The sequence below is a fragment of the Nuphar pumila genome, chromosome 8 (genome assembly GCF_984573655.1).
Source record: "Nuphar pumila chromosome 8, dmNupPumi1.hap1.1, whole genome shotgun sequence".
In the NCBI taxonomy this organism is placed as follows: Eukaryota; Viridiplantae; Streptophyta; class Magnoliopsida; order Nymphaeales; family Nymphaeaceae; genus Nuphar; species Nuphar pumila.
In genome coordinates, this window is record NC_143256.1 from 115,550,131 (window position 1) to 115,571,237 (window position 21,107).

At 35.8% G+C, this 21,107-nt stretch overlaps 1 protein-coding gene across 1 annotated transcript in view; it reads right to left on the reverse strand.

The window, feature by feature from the left end:
• Positions 1-19,229, reverse strand: part of LOC149830323 (uncharacterized) — a 69,142-nt gene extending 49,913 nt beyond the window's left edge. The window contains exons 1-4 of the mRNA XM_090016440.1: positions 19,037-19,229; positions 10,780-10,841; positions 9,636-9,772; positions 7,591-7,649 (exon numbers count right to left, since the gene is read on the reverse strand). Coding sequence (XP_089872566.1) covers positions 7,591-7,649; positions 9,636-9,772; positions 10,780-10,841; positions 19,037-19,039 — 261 coding nt within the window. The 5' untranslated portion in view covers positions 19,040-19,229. The remainder of the gene's footprint in view (positions 1-7,590; positions 7,650-9,635; positions 9,773-10,779; positions 10,842-19,036) is intronic.
• Positions 19,230-21,107: the final 1,878 nt, after the last annotated feature.

Consider the following 21,107-nt stretch of genomic DNA (forward strand, 5'->3'; position numbering starts at 1 on the left):
GGAGACTAAGAAGAGGAGGCGGCGGGGTCGGAAGGGGGGGACAAAAAAATCCCTAATCCCCCTCCCAGCACATTTCATTGGAATTTTTTTTTTAAGTCCAAAATTGGACACTTAAGTCCAATGTCGGTTTGACTGCACCGAGTGTCGCACCCACACCCGCGCACGCATCGAGTCACGCAGCACCCAGCTAGCAGAATCCCTGTGACATAGACTTAGAGTTATCATCTTCCACGTCTTCTCAGGTACGAAAAAGTTCTAGATCTTCTGTACTTCCGTCTCATTTTATGCCTCATGAGTCCTTTGCTCCACACCATCGTGCTTACTTAGCCTTAATCTATTCCTATGTTGAGCCTAAGTCCTACACAGAGGTAGCGAGAAAGGAGGAGTGTTGATGAAATGAATGCACTTGAAAGAATACAGGCATGGAAACTAACAAAACTTCTTCCAAAGAAAAATATCATTGGTAACAAATGGGTGTACAAGGTAAAGACAACGGCAAATGGGTCAACCAAGAGATACAAAGCCAGATTGGTAGCCAGGGGGTACGGTCAGCGTTTTGGCATTGATTTTGCAGAAACTTTTGCTCTTGTGGCTCATATGACCACAATTCGTACAATATTAGGTAGTTGCAGTGCAGCAGTGGGATCTTTGGCAATTAGATGTCAAGAATGCATTCTTGAATGGAGATTTGCAAGAAGTGTATATGAAATTACCACAAGGATACTCATATCCAGAAGGCAGAAAGGCAAAATGTGCAGGCTTCGCAGTGCTCTATATGGTCTCAAACAAGCACCTCGAGCTTGATTTGAGAAATTCAGTTCAACAATGAGGTCAATTGGTTTTGAACAGAGTCAGCATGATTCTGCCTTGTTTGTGTCTTCCTCTGCTCTTCGAAGATGTATATTGGTTCTTTGAATAGATGATATGGTTCTCACTGGAGATAATATAAAGAAGACTAAAGAGACCAAAAAGAAGTTGACCAATACATTCAAGATGAAAGTCTTAGGGCGTTTGAAATATTTTCTTGGGCTTGAGATAGCCTAGTCACCTAGGGGACTGTACTTGTCTCAACATAAATATGCTACAGATTTGGTTGTAAAAGCAAGATTGACAGATGAATTCAAACAAGTAAATTTCTCCATGGAGGCAAATCAAGTAAATTTCCCCATGGACGCAAACTTGAAGATGAGAGTTGTTGATGGTGTTGAGCTAGAAGATCCTGTAGTATACAGGCAGTTAGTTGGGAGCCTTATACATTTAACTATATCCAGACCATATATAACTCGTGCAGTTCATGTAGTGAGTCAATTTATAAATACTCTCGTATCAATTCACTTGGCAGTCGTACTCAGAAGTATCATGTATGTCAGAGATTTTATACACTACGGCATGTTTTTCTTGTCTTCGTCTGACAAAGAGTTAAGAGCTTTTTGTGATGCTAACTTTGGAGGCTCCACTAGAGATCGACTTTCCACTATGGGATTTTGTGTTTTCCTTGGAAGCTCTTTGATCTCATGGAAGAGCAAGAAACAACAAAGAGTTGCATTGTCCACTGCAAAAGCTGAATAAAGAGCGATGGCTCAAGTTGTAGCTGAGATTATTTGGATTCGGTGGTTATTAAAGGAATTGAGAATTTCATATGAAAAGAAAACGCAGTTATATTGTGACAATATGAGTGGTATTCATATTGCAAAGAATCCAAAGTTTCATGAGCACACTTACATGAAAGGCTTATGAAGATGGGATTATAACTTTTGAGTTTGTCACCTCAAAGAATCAGATCGCGGATGTGTTTACAAAAAGTCTTTCTCCTTTGCATTTCAATTCTTTTCTTTCCAAACTTAGAATGATTCCTTTACATCCTTCCAAGTTTGAAGAGGAGTATTGAAAGTCTATATAATATATTGTATCATAATTTTAAGTAAAGTAACTTGTTAAACTAATGTGTACATACCCTATAAAGAAGGGGTATACTAGTCTTTTTGCTTTTTTGCTTTTTGATCTCTCTAGTAGGGTCGACCCCTTATTTTGTAAAGTGCTCTCATTCACGAATGCTATGAAATAGAACATTTTATTCCAGTGTTGTGAAAAGTGTTGAGGCGTAGCGAGGTGCTCCACCAAAATCTGAGGCGAGGCGTAGCCAGGTGCTCCACCAAAATCTGAGGCAAGGCGTAAGCCTCGAGGCGTAAAGTGTAAGCCTCAAAAAAAAATTTGAAAACTTAAAAAAAGCTATAAAAAATATCTAGAATTACAAATAAATAAAAAATGCTTTATTGATGAAGCAACAACCAACAAGAAATAAAAAATCTCAAATAAATACTGAAAAATATGAGATTAACATGTAAAAGTAACATTAATGCAACAATTCTAATTTCTACTATGTGAGATTTGAAATTCAATCTAATTTTGTTTTCTACTATGTGACATGCAAAATACAAGCAGTGGTCTTTGAGTAAAGAGGCATCAATACAATGGCTTGAAGATGAGTATCATTAAAGCCACAATTAAAATTATAAGAAAATAAGGTGTCAAGCATACTTAGCAAGATAAGAAAACAACAAAAATAATTTAGAAACAACATATAGTAAAAATCAACCACTAATGTTGTTCTTTACCAGTTTTAAGAATAAACATTATGACCAACAGCAAGGCCAAAATAGCAACTCAGATATTCACAAATAATCATTATGTTATACCGAGCTTTTAACATAATCAGTAGCTGCCAATACAAACATGCACGCATGCACACACATACATATAAATGTATATACAAGGCATGTTGTACAACATAAGTTCTACTTCTATCTATTTCATGTTGTATACCAGCCCAAAATTTAATGCTAAAAGAGAGTAGAACTCAATCAAACTGCAGACTGTTATTTCACACAGAAAAGAAAAATATATACAAATTTCTTTCATATCTAAATGACAGAAAAATAACAGAAAAGAAATTTTGTAAATGAAGAGGGGAAGGAGCATTACCTAAATGAAGAAGCTTGTGTGGCCGAGAGAGAGACTATGTGTGAGAGACGAGAGAGAGACTGCGTGTGAGAGATGAGAGAGAGAGAGAGACTGTGTGTGAGAGACGAGAGAGACTTTGTGAGAAAAATACGAGAGAGAGAGAAAGGGACTGCGTGAAAACAGATATAGGGTCGGGGGCCTTTTTTTAAACCCTAATTTTTGGTCAAATGAGGACTTTGACCCCTCATTTGACCAAAATTTCAAGGCGCGTGCGCCTCATCTTGAGGCGTGCCTCACCTCAAGGCGTGCGCCTCGAGGACTATGAGGCGCACGCCTCGGGGCTTTTACGCCTTATCCTTGCCCCTCAAGGCATAAAGCCCCTCGCCTTGAGACGAGGCACGCTTTTTGCGCCTTGAGGCACGTTTTTAATAACACTGTTTTATTCTCTCCTTTGTGTTGCCTCCTCCTCCTCTAACCCTAACCTCTCTCCCTCCTATTTCTGCATATTTGAACATATTGCAAGTAGGTTTTATCACTATGGGGTTGCCCTTCGCAAGTCACTTCATCTCTAAATTCGTTAACATTTTTAAGACCAAACTCGTAATCATACTCATCAATATCATATTTTGAAACAAAATCAAATACAAAAGAATACTCAGTTACTTCCTTAGATCTTTCATAATCAAAGAACTTTTTATTTTTTAAGAAAGACACATTTCTTTAAACATACAATTTTTCATTTTTTGGATCATAACACCTACAACTTTTTTTGTTGTTCGCATATCCAAAAAATGCACAAGGAATAGCCCTCGGAGAAAGCTTGTCATTTTTGTTGGTTAAGACAAAACACTTGCATCAAAAAACTCTTAATCTAAAATAATTGATAGTAAGTTTAAAAAGATTTTCAGCAGGAGAGATATTATGTAATGATAAAGATGGCATTATGTTTATAAGATACATAGTGGTCAAAGCGGCTTCAGCCCAAAAAACTTTAGGTACATGACTTGCAATAAGTAAAGTTTTTGTGGTTTCAACAATATGCATATGTTTTCTTTCAACTAAAACATTTTGTTGTGGTGTGTGCGGGTGAAATCTTTGATGTGAAATGCCATGTAATTTAAGATAATCTTTAAATTCTTTAGACAAAAATTGAAAGATAAAAATATTATCTTTAAACTTATTTTTAACCAATTTAAGATAATTTCTAAATTCTTAACTATGTATGGTGACAAATAAGAAGACCCGATTAAGACTCGGGTTCGGGCCCGAAGGTCTGATTAATACCTGGATCTGAGAATAGTTTGTGAAATTCTATACCAGACCCGAGCCCAATCTGAGTTCCGATTAAGAACTGCAATTTTGTAATGTAAAAATGATAAAAAAATATTATTTTATCGGGTATGGTCCGAGTATGGCTCATGTAGTTCTTATCAAGTTCGGGTACGGTTTCTCTTATAGTAGACCCGATTAGACCCGGGTCCGGACCCGATACCATACCCGAAAATCTGGTCCAAGTCTGGTTCCACCTAGGTCCGAACCAAAATCGACCTGTTGACACCCCTATCTACATCGAACAACCATTTGATGAGAATGAGACAATGGTCTAATATCGGCGATAAAATATTTAAATTTAGTTTAAGAATATATCTATTTTTTTTAATTAAAATATTTTTGGAGTTTTAAAGATTTCTTTCAAAATTCTTTATTCTTTTTATTTCAATAGATATACCGTTAGCAATGAAAACATTAGACATGCTTGAATTAGTATGATATTCGGATAGGATATCAATGTTGAGGTTCATATGAAACGATGCATCAGAATCAAGAAGCCAAAGAGACCTACTGCTACTGGGATTGAAATAAGATGAGACTGTGGCTCCAGTTGAGGAAGATGGTCCTCTAAGAAGATATTGAAGCGTCTCCACCAATTGGGATAGGGACATGCTTCCAACAGATGTATCTTGAGTATTACTCATGTCCTTAGTCACTTGAGGTGGACCAACCGAAGCCACCTTCTTTTCCTCCCTTTTCCTTAACTTATGACACAAAGGTTTGATGTGTCCTGGTTCATAGCAATAGTGACAAGTGACTTTTCTCTTGTTGTCATACTCCTTGCCTTGTCTTCCAAAGTGAGGTAGTTTGTATGTGCGAGCATAGGTTTCTAGCCTAGATACGGCTAAGAAGGATTCATCATCATTTTTTAGTCTCTTCAGCCTATTTTCCTCTATACTTAACTCTTCGCATGTATCAACAATAGAGATAATCTTACCTCTATAGAGAAGAGCCAACTTGATAACTTCAAACTCGGGTCGCAACCCATTTGTAAATTGGCAAAAATGATTTGCATCTATTTACTTTTGCCGAAGTTGTGTATCCGAAGGGCAATGTCACTTTGGTTGAAGAAGAGTCAATTCTTCCCAAAGTTCGGATAGACCATTATAGTACTCTCTAATGCTCATATCTCCTTGAGTCATAGTTCTAATCGTATCATGTAAATTGCACACGTGCAATATCTTTGAGTGAATAATATTTTTAAGATATTTCCAAGCGTTATTGGCATGCTCGAACTTCACTAGGCTAGAACATTTTTTTATGTTTATGTTATTGATGAGCTAAGACATTATTTTGTGTGTCACATCCTATACTCTTTCCACTTTTTCTCATAATCGGTTAAGGCCTTAGTCCTCTCATCCCCTTCGAGTGTAACATCATTCTCGTTCTCAACTTTGGTGAAGAGAAGTTTAGGTTCTGGATCGAATCCATCTAATAATCCCCACAAGCCCTTACCCCAAATATGGTACTTCATAATAGAAGACGACATTACATAGTTAGTGTCATTGAGCTTAATGGGCACAACGGTGAAGAGAGAGGAGAGTGAGAGAGAGAGAGAGAGAAGTTAATGTGAAAGAAGAGCACGCCTACGAACACCGCACCATGAACACTTGATGAGTGATCCACAAGCACACAAACAATTGAGATTGCCAACTTCAAAGATCAAGAGCACTATGGCGTTGATAAAATGTAAAGATAATAGAACCACCAATCGAGAGCAAATGTCCACCAAAGTATCCAAATGGACAAACACAAAGAGCTACTAAGGGCACACACCAAGAGAGCTCAATATATAAAAATAATATTTTATTAACTTCACAAAATGAATGCAAGATGCATTGTTTTACAAGGAGGGGGAGATCCCCTATATACACATCAAATGAGGGCTTCTAGCCGTTGGAGCTAGTCCACAACTAGATGATCTAGCCATTAGAAGCTCTAACAGATAGTCAACATTGAGTTGACTCAAAAATAAAACTAATAAAAAATAATAATTACAAAGAATACAAATAAAATATATACAATATATATACATATACATACATAAGTATGTATATATATAGATACACATATATAATATATATACACACATTATATATTTACAATATGTACATTTTAACAGAAAATCCTTTGTATTGCTAAGAAATTAGTGTGCCTGAGCTTTTGTTTGTTTTAAGTATAACATTTCCATATTTTAAAAGTAATGAGAACTCAAGCAGTTAAATGTAATTGACTTTAGGATGATGAGTGCCTTTATGACAAAGACAGAACTCAGGCAGTTAAATGGAATACCTGAAAAGTTAGGCAGTTTATTTAAATAGGTGATAGTTTGGTAGTTTTTTGTGTTTTACCCACAAAATAGAAGGAATTACAAAGAAAACATTGCCTAAAAGTGTAAATATTTTGAAATAACACAATATATTCACAAAACCTTTATTAGTATTCCAAAAGCGGTCAACATTTTCCAAATAATGAAATTGCTTTCAATATCATTTGTGAAAAATCTCTCCAAAATATCATGATGGTTTGAAAGTAACGGTGATATTTGTGACAATGTTTTGTCAGATATCTTCTGAACAATTAATGCCAAATAACTACCTGCATACCTCTCTGATGATATGATATAACTTTAATAAGAGCAATGATTCACAAATATCACAAACTTCATGATTGAGCCAACCAGCTATCAAAACACTTCTGATTGGAAATAAATATCCTACCTACATACCAGGTGCTTATTGGAGCCTAAAATGGTGACACAATATCTTCCTTGGAGTGCACTTGTACCTAGAGACCATATACATCAAGGATGTAGTGCTCATTTACCAAGTCTTACACAAAACATGTCAAGGATTTTGGGCTGCAAAGACAGCTGATGAAAAAAAATGCATGATAAACAGCATTGGTCCATCCCTAAGGACAATTTTGAGAAAGATTAGAAATTCATGCAGATATTCTTTCTGAATTTTTTTTTGACAAATTCAGTTCAAAAGTGAGAAGGATTCATGTGGAAGACCCAGAATGATTTTCTTTTTTGGTTTATATCGCCGACCCCAATTGTTTTGGGATGAAGGCGTAGTAGTTGTTGTTGTTGTTGTTCAGTTCAAAAGTGAGTGACTGCCCACAAGCGAGAAGAAAATGCAAGGCTTCTGAAACATGAGGACATTGTATACAGGACCATGTAAAATGATCACCAGATTCCACCTCTCAGATCTCATGTTGAGCAATTGATCAAGATGCACCAATGACAAAAAGATAAGACCTACTTTATCAATCAATCATGTATAAGCAAATTACCTGCAAGTCACTGCAAAGAGAAGCAATTCCATCTGCCAGGATCATATCAACATAAGGATCTGCAGAAGTTACATGCTGATTTCAATATCAGTAATTTAGTATATTTCAGGTACTACACAAAGTGAAAACAACCACAGCATAAATTGATAAGCTAACATGCTTTGATATTACTAATGGAAGAGGAAAGAAAGAAAGCACATCACTAGATTTAAAGAGAGCTTCATCTGTAGAATAATTGGCAGACAGCCAATCAATTAACTTAAAGGCTGCTCTGCAAATCAGAGATACACATACGCATGTTCAATACTGATACACCAAAATCACATATCATGAAAATGACATGAAGAACCAGAATGGAATAAGAAAATCCTTTATCAGCAAAAGTATATGCTCATGTTACTGGTACTCAAACATAACAAGAAAGGAAATGATGAACTCTGAGAAAACTCACCCATCCACTGAAAGATAAGTAAGAATGCATCTAAATAAATATGAAGCCCTGAAGTTAAGGCGAAAGATGGAATGGGCAAAATCCATGAAGACGCAAGTGTCCTAGTTCAGCCAATCAGCTTGATGTATATATGAACATCTTTATCCTGGAAGAGACCAAGGATGGATGTGGGTAGAAGCAAAAACTGAGTAGTCTGTTACTGCAACATTGAGGCCAGCATTGCCACTATGCAAGCAGGAACTTTGACAACCAAAATCATGAGAACAAAGAAAGACTGGAAGAACAGAATATCAGGAAAAAGGAAGGCCTGACAATAAAATCCTCGCAAGCCCTTCCATTGAATCTATAGGAACAGCAGCAATAGTAAGAGAACTAATCCTAAGCATATGCAAATAAGTCAGAGAATATCTTCCAGCCAAAATTAGAGAGAGAAAGACTATAGAGTTCTTTACCATAAGCTGTGCTTAAAGAGTCGGAAAGGCCTGGGTGAAAGATGATCAAATTAAAGATGGATGAAGCATTTTTTTAATTTTTTAAATAAATAATTGAAGAATGACAGACTAAGAGTGTAAGCCTTGATAGTCAGCTAACCATTCATCAATATTTTGACTACAAGAAAAACGCAATTGATGAAGGAAATGCACCTTAGGTCCATTATACAAGAACAAGGGAAATATTTACAACCAAGCTAACCTACCATGATATTAAACGTACAAATATACTATGAAGCTTAAAAAATTAATAAATGTAAAATATTTAGGGAACCACCTGAAGGAACCAATTCAACTTCATCCCCACAAAAATTTATAACAGAAATAATTTAACCATTAACAGAACCTATTTAAAAATACATGCAAAGAACCAAGTGCATTCTCAGTTAAGGTTGGGCTTCATCAAGAATATAATGTGAACCATATTTATTGGCATTAGTCATACTATGATAAATAATCAACATTCTCTTCTCAAGATACAATCTAATGGTGTCTGTTGTCCTATTGTTTACAAAAAAAAATTGATGCTGACCCAGAGAAGATGCAAACAAGATCATGGATCATTGGAAGAATAACCAAGAGAAAAAAGGCTTATAGAGCACCTTATTGGTCAAAAACCGATATGTGCATGATACATTATGTTAAAGCAATCTATCGGTCAAAAACCGATATGATACACCCCTGAAGCTAGTTTCTGCAGTGTATATGTATCATATCGTGCATAACGTACAACACATTATTGACACAGTATGATACACACTGATACAAGGTGAATCATACGGTACCGATATGCCAGAACTTGCATTTTTCTGAGGCTTATTTTTTAATTTTTTGCCAAAGCAGATATGATCACGAGCTGCTTTTCTGTATATCACCTAGATACATCATCCCATCCATATAAAAAGTGTGAAGGAAACAGTACCGAGTTTATGTCTTTTAGAAAAATAACACATAAAAGTGGTTGTATTAAGTAATTCATTTATAATTTATTTCATAAAATAGCAGCTGCTAGTAATGGCCATATAAACATGTTCATCTAGAAACTACTAAAAGAAGTAATCTTTCATCATTATAGTCGGAAAAAAAAAGATAGAAGTACTTGCCTTTATATCTCTGATAGAGCTCCTCAAGATGTCGAGAATCAGTCACTGATCTAATCTGAGGCTGGCTATAGAACAGGTCCAAAGCCCCTTCTAAATGCCAATCACTAGCTTTCAGTGCCTGGAGAGCAATCTTTTCACTACACAAGTAATATTGAGAAATGAGCAGGTTTCCAAGGTCTTGGATAATGTAATGACATTAGAAATCTGGGGGGGAGGGGAATGGTTTTGCGGGACAACTGAGAATTTTTTTTGTACATGAATAATATTGAAAAATATTGAAAAATGAGTAGGCATCCAAGGTCCCAACTGACAACTAATGACATTAAAAAAGAAATAAAGGCCAACATCATGCATCTCCCCTTGGAGGTTAAGAGAGTGCAACTACCAAACCAGTTATTCTGTTTGAACCTTTAACCATAAACTTAATGATATGAAAATATTAATAGTTAAACGTTGAACTGAAGTAGAAACAATATGTCAATTTTCCTTCATGTCATGATGCCAGTTTTACAAAATCAGGAATATAATTGGAGTTAACATAAGAGACAAGGAGTTCTGGAGAGAAAACTTTAATGACCTTACAGGTCAAAGCAGACAGCTAAAAGGACTTATCCAAGCTTAAGAGCGAATCACAAATGTTGCATAAAGAAAAAAATGAAAATATTTCCTAACAAATAGGCGTCTAAATTTTCAAGGAAACAATTATAGATGCCATGACTGGCCACTAATACCATAACGTGGAATGGTGGAACAGAGAAAATAATAATGATAAGCAGAAGGAAAAATTCAAGATATTCAATGGCAACATTATATGAAATGCAAGCAAAGGATGCCAAAGACGGTCGATATAGATACCTATAAATTAAGTAGCGTACAAGTACTTATGTGTAAGTCCCAAAAAGACACATATAACCACTTTGTTGGGACTTACAGGAGGGACTGTGATATGGATCCTGAGAATATAAACTAAACTAGTAGTCATAATTGGATTTGAGGAAACACGTGACACCATTAAAAAAATAAATTACTCTAACATAATGCTAAGAAAAAACATGAATCGAATAATAATAGCAGCAGTAGCATCAATAGGAGCAATATCAGCAGTACAATTAATGACTGTTGAATAATTCATCAAGGATCTTGCCTTGTTCCTGTTATTGTTGTGAATTGCTGGACCTTGTCCTTGTGTCCTCTACCCAACTTATGCTGCAGACAGAAACATATATAGGATGAAGAACATGAAAGATGTGCTGAATTATGTTGAATCCAGATTCAGCATACAAAGAAAACTACAAAAAAATAGGGTTTATTTTCTCACTGAATATTAACGTATAGTTTTTCTTTAAAAGGAGACATGAAAGTATAACAAAAATATTTGTCATTAAATGACAAGAACTGGAATATAGGGGGAAGGGACTGAAAAGGTGAACAGAAGGAATATGAGATATCAACAACAATGTTGAAGCATAAAACTTAAAAAACAGTATCCAAATGATAAGATTTCTCTTTCTGTCAAGGGCTGCCATTTCCCACATGCATATTATATTCTCATTACATCCATATCACAAACAAGCATATATTCATGCATCAATCATTTGTGTACATAAAAATAATAATAATAGTAATTATAATAATGATGATGAAGCATTGAATAGGAGACCACAGATATGCAGCTAGAGACAACCAACACAACATCACCAGGTTAATAGGCAGAAAAAAAAAATAACAGTCAATCTCCAGCAAGAATTAGCAATAAAGAAAGCCTAGATTAGCTTCCAGAAGTATCAGGTTATTGCTCGATGGATAAATGTTTTATAACTTCTCCACATTAATGTTCATTTTAACTTGTACAAATATGAATGGACACCTTGCATTATGCTTGTGTTACACTAACTCCTCTTTATCAATTTATAAATCTTCTTGGTGCAACCATGAACATCTCGCACTCTGCTCATGACACCCCATGCTTTAGCACTTCATGTATTTAATAGCATTTCTCACTGCTTCGATAAGTGCATGCATTAACCACAAAAGAGCGAAAGGCGTGAGATAAGGCATGAGATAAGGCAGAAGATGAAAGGCATAGTGAATGCATGGCTTTGTAAAGAACTTGTTAAAGTCAGGCCATGTTAAGCACACGAAATTCTTCCTTTTATCTTTTCACTTTTCCATTTTTTGCATCACAAGGTGTGTGCAAGCAAGAGAGAAATTTCAAAATACCCATAAGGTTAAGATGTTATTGGAACTCCGCCTGTGTATAACTGTTTAGTTATACACTGTCGGTCCCAAGCCCGGATAAAGGAGGAGGGTTGCGGTAGGCCAGTGACAGCCAGCATAAAAACTTAGTCACACCCTATGAATATGAACCAATATGAGAATTTTGTTGGGTCGTTTCCTACTGAGCGACGCGTTGTACTCTATAGGCCCGGAGGCAATGATAAATGGGCAAGGGTTGCTAGGTTGTCGCCCAGAAGCGACGCGTCACACCGGCGCCCGGGAGTGGTGTCAAATAGGCAAGGGTTCCCTCACTTTGTTGGACGGGTGAGGATAAAGAAGATAGTTCAAGACCATAAAATTCGGTTAGCCACTTGGAACATAGGGTCTTTAACCGGTAAGTTGGTAGAGTTAGTAGATGTTATGTGTAGGAGAAAGGTGGATATTTTATGTCTACAAGAGACCAAATGGATAGGTGAGAAAGCAAAAGTGATAGAACATTGGGGATATAAGATTTGGTATACAAGAATAAATAGGAATAGGAATGGAGTAGGGATTGTTATTAGTCGTGAGTTTATAGATAATGTAGTTGAGGTCCGTAGGAAGGGTGATAGGATTTTACTTATTAAATTAATATTAGGTAGGGATATTATTAATATTATTAGTGTTTATGCACCTCAAGTAGGTTTAGATGATTCCATTAAGCGTCAATTTTGGGAAGATTTAGATGGAGTAGTACAAGGGATATCTTATGGAGAAAAGCTTTTCATCGGCGGTGACCTTAATGGACATGTAGGCATTAGTAGGAATGGATTTGAGAGTATTCATGGACGCTATGGTATAGGAGAAAGAAACGAAAGTGCATAAAGGATTTTAGATTTTGGTTTGTCCTATGATATGATCTTAGCAAACACTTGGTTTAGGAAGAGGGAGTCTCACCTAGTAACATTTAAAAGTGAGGTTAATACGAGTCAGATAGATTTTTTCCTACTTAGAAAGAGAGATAGGGATTGTTGCATCGATTGTAAGGTTATACCGGGAGAAAGTCTAGCTACACAACATAGAGTCTTAATTTTAGATCTTAGAATTAGAAAATGCCGCAAAAGAGATAGACATAGGATAGATCCTAGAATTAAGTGGCGGGCACTGAAAGGAGCTAAACAAGGAATGTTTGTAAAGCAAGCAGTTAAAAAAGTTGATTGGTGTCTCGAGGAGGATTCAGAATCAATGTGGAATAAGATAGCGGGTGGCATGAGAAAGCTGGCTAAGGAGGTATTGGGTGAGTCTAAAGGCGGTGCACCGCTTGGTAAGGATACATCACGGTGAAACGAGGATGTCAAATTAGCTATTAAGGTTAAAAGAGAGTGTTATAGAAATCTAAGTAAGAGTCGTGATAATGAGAATTTGAATAAGTATATGACAGCAAAGAAGGAAGCTAAAAAAACGAGGGATAAGGTATATAAGGAGGTTTATGACAAGTTGGATACCAAAGAGGGCGAGAAAGATATTTATAGGCTTGCAAAGATGAGAGATAGGAAATCGAGGGATCTGGGTATGGTTAGATGTATCAAAGATGAAACGCAAAGGGTTTTAGTCAAAGATTAGGAGATTAAGGAGAGATGGAAAGATTATTTTGATAAGCTATTTAATGGAAGTCATGTCCAGGATCTTGGAGACTTTTTTATTCCTTTTCATGAGATGAATCGTGACTTCATGCGCAAGATTCAAAAAAAAGAAATTGCAGAGTCTTTGAAGAAAATGAAATCAAGAAGGGCAGTTGGCCCAGATGGTATACCTATCGAGGCTTGGAAATGCTTGGGTGAGAAAGGTTTAGAATGGTTGACAAATCTTTTTAACAAGATTTGGGGGACAAATAAGATGCCTAATAAGTAGAGGAAGAGTACTTTGGTGCCTCTATATAAGAATAAGGGTGATATACAAGATTGCACAAACTATCGTGGTATAAAACTCATGAGTCATACTATGAAACTTTGGGAGAGGGTGATTGAGTATAGGTTGAGAAAGGTTGTCATGATATCGGAGAATCAATTTGGTTTTATGCCTGGAAGATCAACTATGGAAGTTATACATCTTCTTAGACAACTTATTGAGAGATATACAGAGAGGAACAAAGATTTGCATATGGTTTTTATTGATTTAGAGAAGGCATACGATAGAGTACCTAGGGATGTTCTCTGGTGGACAATGATGAAGAAAGGTGCTTCTCTCAAGTACATTAGTATAATTAAAGATATGTACGAAGGAGTAGTAACCAATGTTCGCACTTGTGGAGGGGTGACAACCAATTTTCCTATAACGATTAGGTTACATCAAGGATCTGCATTAAGTCATTTCCTATTTGCTATAGTGATGGATGAGCTTACGAGATCAATTCAAGAAAATGTGTCGTGGTGTATGTTGTTTGCTGATGATATTGTTTTGATTGATGAGTCTAGAGCTGGGGTTAATGCTAAGTTAGAATTATGGAGACAGACATTGGAAGCAAGAGGTTTTAAGTTGAGTAAGAGTAAAACAAAATATATGGAATGTTGGTTTAGTAAGCAACGAAGTAGTGATGGGAGTGTAGTGAAGCTTGGTGAGCAAGAAATACCGGTGGATGACTGTTTCAAATATTTGGGATCTATCATTCAAAAGTATGGAGAAATTGATGGAGATGTAAATCATAGGATAAAGGTTGGGTGGATGAAATGGAAAAGTGCAACTGGAGTGTTGTGCGATCGTAGAATGTCATTGCGGTTGAAGGAAAAGTTTTATAGGACGACTATTAGACCCGCTTTACTATATGGTACGGAATGTTGGGCTGCCAAGAGACATCATATTCAAAAAATGAGTGTAGCTGAGATGTATATGCTTAGATGGATGTGTGGAAATACAATAAAAGATAAGATTCGGAACGAGATACGTAAGAAGGCAGGCGTTGCACCCATTGAAAATAAGATGAGAGAGAATCGTTTACGGTGGTTTGGACATATTCGGCAAAGGCCTAATGATGCTCCAGTTAGAAGGATGGAGAAATGGGAAAATATATTAGTTAAAAGAGGTCGGGGTAGGCCTAGGAAGACTTGGATGGAGATGATAGGAAAGGATATGAATGCTTTGAACCTCACCGAGGACATGGCATTGGATAGAAATGATTGGAGGAGAAGGATTCATGTGGAAGACCCAGAATGATTTTCTTTTTTGGTTCATATCGCCGACCCCAATTGTTTTGGGATGAAGGCGTAGTTGTTGTTGTTGTTGTTTGTTGTTGTTAAGATGTTATTGTCATGATCAATGTTGTCAATACCAATGTGTATCGACCTGAATCGCCCAATACGTATTGTATCCCTAGAAAATCGATACGAAACTGGCCTGAACTTGCTAATTTTCAAAAAGCCTGAAAATGGTCAAAATAGTTTTTAATATTTTTAATACTATTTTGACACGCGTCTTTATGTGGTTGAAAGTTGAGCGATTCAAAACGATACAACCCTGAATCAGTATCGCCCAATTCACCTGAATCGTTTGGAAAACGATTCATGGCCCAAGATGATACTGACAACACTGATCATGATCATCAATCCTTGAGGTAATTGCTTTTTTTGTCTTTTAATATTACATGAACTGAATGACTCAACAGTGGGCATCTAAAGATTTTCATGTGAGCCAATGCCAGGAGTAAGAAGTTCATTGTCCAACTGACTTGTCTTGTGCTTTGAATCCCTTAATTGTAGGACTAGGAGAATCTGTTGGATTTAACATTTTTCAAAACATCACAGGGTGTGTGAAAGCAAAAGAGAAATTTCAAAAGTCTAATAAGATTAAGTTGGCACTGTGATTATAAATTCTTGAGATAATTGCCTTTATACAATGAGATTATGAGATGATTAGAGACAAGTTCTTCAACAAAGGACTTATTACAATGAGTTAAACGACTGTCATATTTCAGGATTATTTGACTCATCAACATTGGAGACAAACGAAAACAGATGACGAAAGTGGCAACAACTTCAATTTGGACAGCACTTTAGAGGTGGTGGTTTTCCAGCTTGATTTTCTTTGTAGTACATATTCTAGCATCCCTTCAGTTTTTGGTGGAGCACTATGCCTCAACGCTTTTCACAACATCGGCAATGGCATATATATATGGTGCAACAGCTTTCACAATCTAAATGCAGCTACTTAAAAGGATGACTTTGTCCTGCCTAATTTGGCATCCTTGTTGATAATACAGCAGCATGTTTTATGCTATGTAACATGGATATTTCTAACAGGGCAACGCACCCGCACCGATGCAGGTGCAACACTTGGACATGGCTTCCTTTGTGACAGGTGAAGTCAACCACACTAGGGTCTATGTATGTCCAAAAGTGGATTTGGTTAACCCAAGCAAAGTCTAGTTTTATCTATATTATATACATAAATACACACACATACATGTGTGTGTGTGTGTGCTTGTGCATGTGTTTGTGTATTATATATATCCACACACCCGCACTCAAGTTTTTTTAAATTGTTGTGTTGCACCCTCTGCACCCGCACCTATGTGACATAGGCTTTATGCTTTCATTTATAGAATGCAGGATCCAACTAGATCAAGCTGATTGAAGAGGATCATATTTATGTTTGTAGCATGACCACGTGATAAAATAGGAAGAAAAGTGAGGTGGGTGTGTGTGTCTATATCATAGTCACCTATATCGTTAAAGGTAATTTCTCAGTAAGGATATTTATCAAAGAGATTTTCAAAAGTTGATAAATCTCAGAAATATCTCGACAATATATAAAATAAATAAATAAAAATTGTAAAAAATAAGTAAAAATACAGAAAATAAAAAATTTGCATTTCATTCCCTTCATTTTCCTTCCCTTCCTTCCCTTTCTTTTTTTCCTTTCCTTCCTTCCTTTCCTTTCCTTTCCTTCCCTTCCCTTCTTCCCATCCCTTCCTTCCTTTCTTCTCTTCCTTCCTTCCTTTTTTCCCTTTCTTCTTTTCCTTTCCGCCTTTCCTTTCCTTCCCTTCTTCCTTTCTTCTCTTCCTTCTTTTCCTTTCCTCCTTTCTTTACTTTCCTTTCCTTTCCTTCTTCCCCTTCCTTCCTTTCTTCTCTTTGTTCTTTCCTTTCCTTCCTTCCTTTCTTCCCTTTCTTCTTTTCCTTTACTCCTTTCATTTCCTTCCTTCCTTCCCTTCTATAGTGATATTTATTGCGATGTTATCGCAATAAATATAATTTGCCGATATATTGAAAATATCATGATATTTTCAATATATCGGCAATGTCGGTGAGACTGGTCTCTCTCTCTCTCTCTCTCTCTCTCTCTCTCTCTCTCTCTCTCTCTCTCTCTCTCTCTCTCTCTCTCTCTATATATATATATATATATATATATATATATATATATATATATATGAAAATGAAAACCTCCCCAATGAAAAACCCTCCCAATGGACGTTTAATTGGATTTTTGGTGTTTTTTCAAAATGCTGACCGTACAAATGTGATCTATATGTTTGTTTTTATAGGAATCAGTTCGTGGAGCTTTTGATTCCGATGCATGGATAGGTTTTACAAGTTTCAAAATCAACGGTGTACAATTTTCATAAATTTTTTAGGCTCAAAATACCATTTTTTCTATCCAAAATTCATGATCCAAGTGTCAATTTATAGTAAATCAATCATGTAATGTCAGAATTTTGAAAAAAACAAAAATTTTCCATTGGAGAGGTTTGGGAGGGTTTCCACTGGGGAGGTTTTCATTCCCCTATATATATATATATATATATATATATATATATATATGCAGCCGATACTACTGAAAGATTCCTCTTTGGCTGATAGGTTCTGTAACAGGTATTCCTCTGATCAGCTTAATGGGCCATTTGTACCATGTCATGGTTTGCCTTTCAATTTACAAGTATACAACCATCAATATGTGTAACTATTGTGCTCTGCTCCACATGGTCTACTTGAAACCAAAGACGAGTTGTATGTGGTGCTTTCAACATCTATTAGAAATGGCATTTCCCAGTTCAGATAATTAACTTTTGAATTCCTTCAAGAAAAAAAAAATCCAACTTATTGGCTTTGTTCAAAATAAACGCCTGTACACAGACTATTCTCGTGGATAGAGGAAGAGCGAGCATTTTGTCAAATATCAATCAACCACTAGAAGCCTAGATGCACTGAAATAAAATATTAAAAAAACACCACCATCATCATCGCTGAGTATAACCACTCATCATGATTCATTTCAATATGCACATTCAGTTGTGGAATAGATGACAAAGGTACCAACTACAGCATCCCAAGTAATGAACAGCCCTCAGACCAACAGATTACACCGGAAAAGCAACACCATGGCCAAAAAACATGTTACATCGAGATAGTGTTCCGGTACTGCAGCATATCAGAATATAACTAGCATGCAGTAGCATAGACACCACCGCCAGAAACTTTAAGCTAAGTCAGGGTCCTCTAATGTAGTATTCTTGATGGAAAATTAACAAATATAGCATGTCCGACATCCTCCTAGCCGTGTCCATGTGATGTCAACTTTAAGATATGCTAATCCAATATGGAGTAACCATCAGAATTCATGGAGTACACAAGAAACTCCAAATCAAGAAACTCGGAATCAGGTAGCCTTCTCGAGAAGGCCAACCCAATCACCTAATTTGCAATTGCCAAATCCCTTAAAACAAAATGGCTCCTAAACTCAAAAATTCTCAATCCAAAGCGTGAAATCTGATACGATTCAACTTCAATCTCATCATACACGTCCAAAATGGTAGCGTAATGGATCACTGTGGTTGTGCATGTGTGTTCGAGCGCCTGTGTGTTTCAGAAACCATTCTGAGCGCCAACAATAAATGAAATGCGGAAAAACATAATTACATCTACACCAAGAAATTATGCAAGGATTTCAACATAAGTTAACCCATTTATTTGATAATCTGGATAATAAGCTAGACCAAATGACGATGGAGTAGCATAATTACATGCAATTACAAGGGAATGACCATTTAAATCAGAAAATAAGGAGAGAAGCAAAATTAGCCAACCCAACAAAACAATAATGAATCTCAAACAAAAAAGAAAGGAATATAGACGGTGAAAGATAATCAAAACAAAAATATGATCCTGATTCGACACGAATGCGAGAAAACGGAATTCGAGAGAGAAAGAGACAACCACCATCTTTTCTTCTTTTTAGTTGGGTTGGGGCTTTCTCTCGGCAGAGGAGAAAGTGAACGGAGAGAGAGAGGAAGAGCGGAAACCCAACTCGCCAACGAGAGCGTTTCTGTTGGGAAGGGGAGGATGGAAGAAAGAGACGGGGGGACTCTCTCTCTCTCTCTCTCTCTCTCTCTCTCTCTCAATGCGATTTTCTACACACACTGCTGCTTTTCTAAGTGTTACTGGGTGAGTAACGGGTTAGGACTACCCAGGGTCCAGGTCCGGATCTGAATCCATACACAGAATTAGGAGCCAAGTAGAGCAAGGTCCACGTATCTGGATTTGTGTAAAGACTAGGGTTGTCATCAGGTCAGCTGGACAATGGGTGGCTTGACCGGGTTTTTTACCAGTTTAATCTGGTCATGCAATACCTGCAAATTTTTATAATTATTCGATAAATAAAGATGAATTTTATGTCTAAAATTTGGTTTGAATTTTTATTTAAATTTTAATTTCAATTTTAATTTGAGTTTGAATCTCAAGCTAATTTGAATTGAATTTTATTTAAGATTTAATTTCAATTTATAATTGAATTTTATTTGAGATTTACTTTCAGTTTGAATTTGATTTTCAATTTGGCATTTAATTAAATTTGAATTACAATGTAAATTTAATTTAGATTTAAAAATTAATTTAAATTTTGAATTTAGACTTAATTTGAATTGGGTTTTTAAAATACATTAAAAAAAATTGAAGCTTAATTAAGAAAGTTAGATCCAAAGGGTGGGACGCCCCTCTATCTGGGCCTCTCTTACTTTTCTAGATACTCTACATGGTTAAAGTCAAAGTAACAAATTAGTTTATATATTTTTAAAGTTCTAGTTAGCTAACATGTTTATTTATTTTCTACTTTATGTAAAAGTTCTAATTAGCCTAGGATTTTATAAAAGTACATGAAATAAAATTTTAATTAAATGAGATAAGTTAAAAGAGTTTCATAAAATAAATAGTAAAAAGAGTAAATTATAAAAAAAGGCTTCCCTATCATAGGCCCCTAGGTTTTCTCTCTCTAATCTCTCTAATTACTACATCTCTCTCACTTTTCTCTTCCTTCTTCCTCCCACATGCCCTTTTCTTGGATGAAGGGTTGGTGCTGGTGTGGTTGCTTCTTGGTGGTGCACATACGTAGGAGAATGACCGGTTGGTATACACTCTTGTGGGAAAGCCTTTTTTGATTATTTTTTCAATTTTGAGGTACATGCACTCTAACTATGAATGTGTATATAATGTTAAGGTGCATGTGCATGCTATGAGAGGATTCTCATGTGCATATTAGTAAGTATATCAACAAAGATTCATGTAAGAACTGATATTATATTATTCATGAATGATTTAAAACTCAAAAATCATTTTTATAAAAATCATGTTTATAAAAAATGTGTTCTCTATGGAGAAACGTTGGATTTGGATGTTTGATACATAATATGCGTTATGTTTTTGTATTTTCAACATGCTTAGATGTGTACATGCATGTATATGATGTGTTTATATTGAATCAAAATCATTAGATGCATGTTCTTTGTGTTTTTGATGAAAAATATTAAATTTGTTATGTATTTCATAAATACTTCAAGTTGTCCTGTATTTTTATTCTGACCAACCGTAAAGAAAAATATAGTTGTCCAAAACAGTGAACTCATAAATCCTGAAAATTTTCTTTGGATGCTTGAAACATGTAAAAGCAATCTAAAAAAAAATGGGTCCGATTGAGTTACAAGTTATGATATACGATCTCTCTAAGTCGACACAAAATTTTGTCTCAACAAAAAATATGTGCAGGCTACACATTTTTTTTAAAATTCATTGCTTTTAAAATATTCATATATATATTAGTTGGTATATTGAAGAACACAAGATAAAAAATCTTGTATGTTGATTCATTATGGTTTGAAAATTAAAAATTACGAAAGTTTAGTCCATAACCCGAAATTTCTGGAATACAATATGTCAAAGAATAAAAATAAATTGTATTGCATGATTTTTAATTCTCTATTGGGAAGGAGTTTAGTTCTTTTTTTTTTAAGCTTGTGTG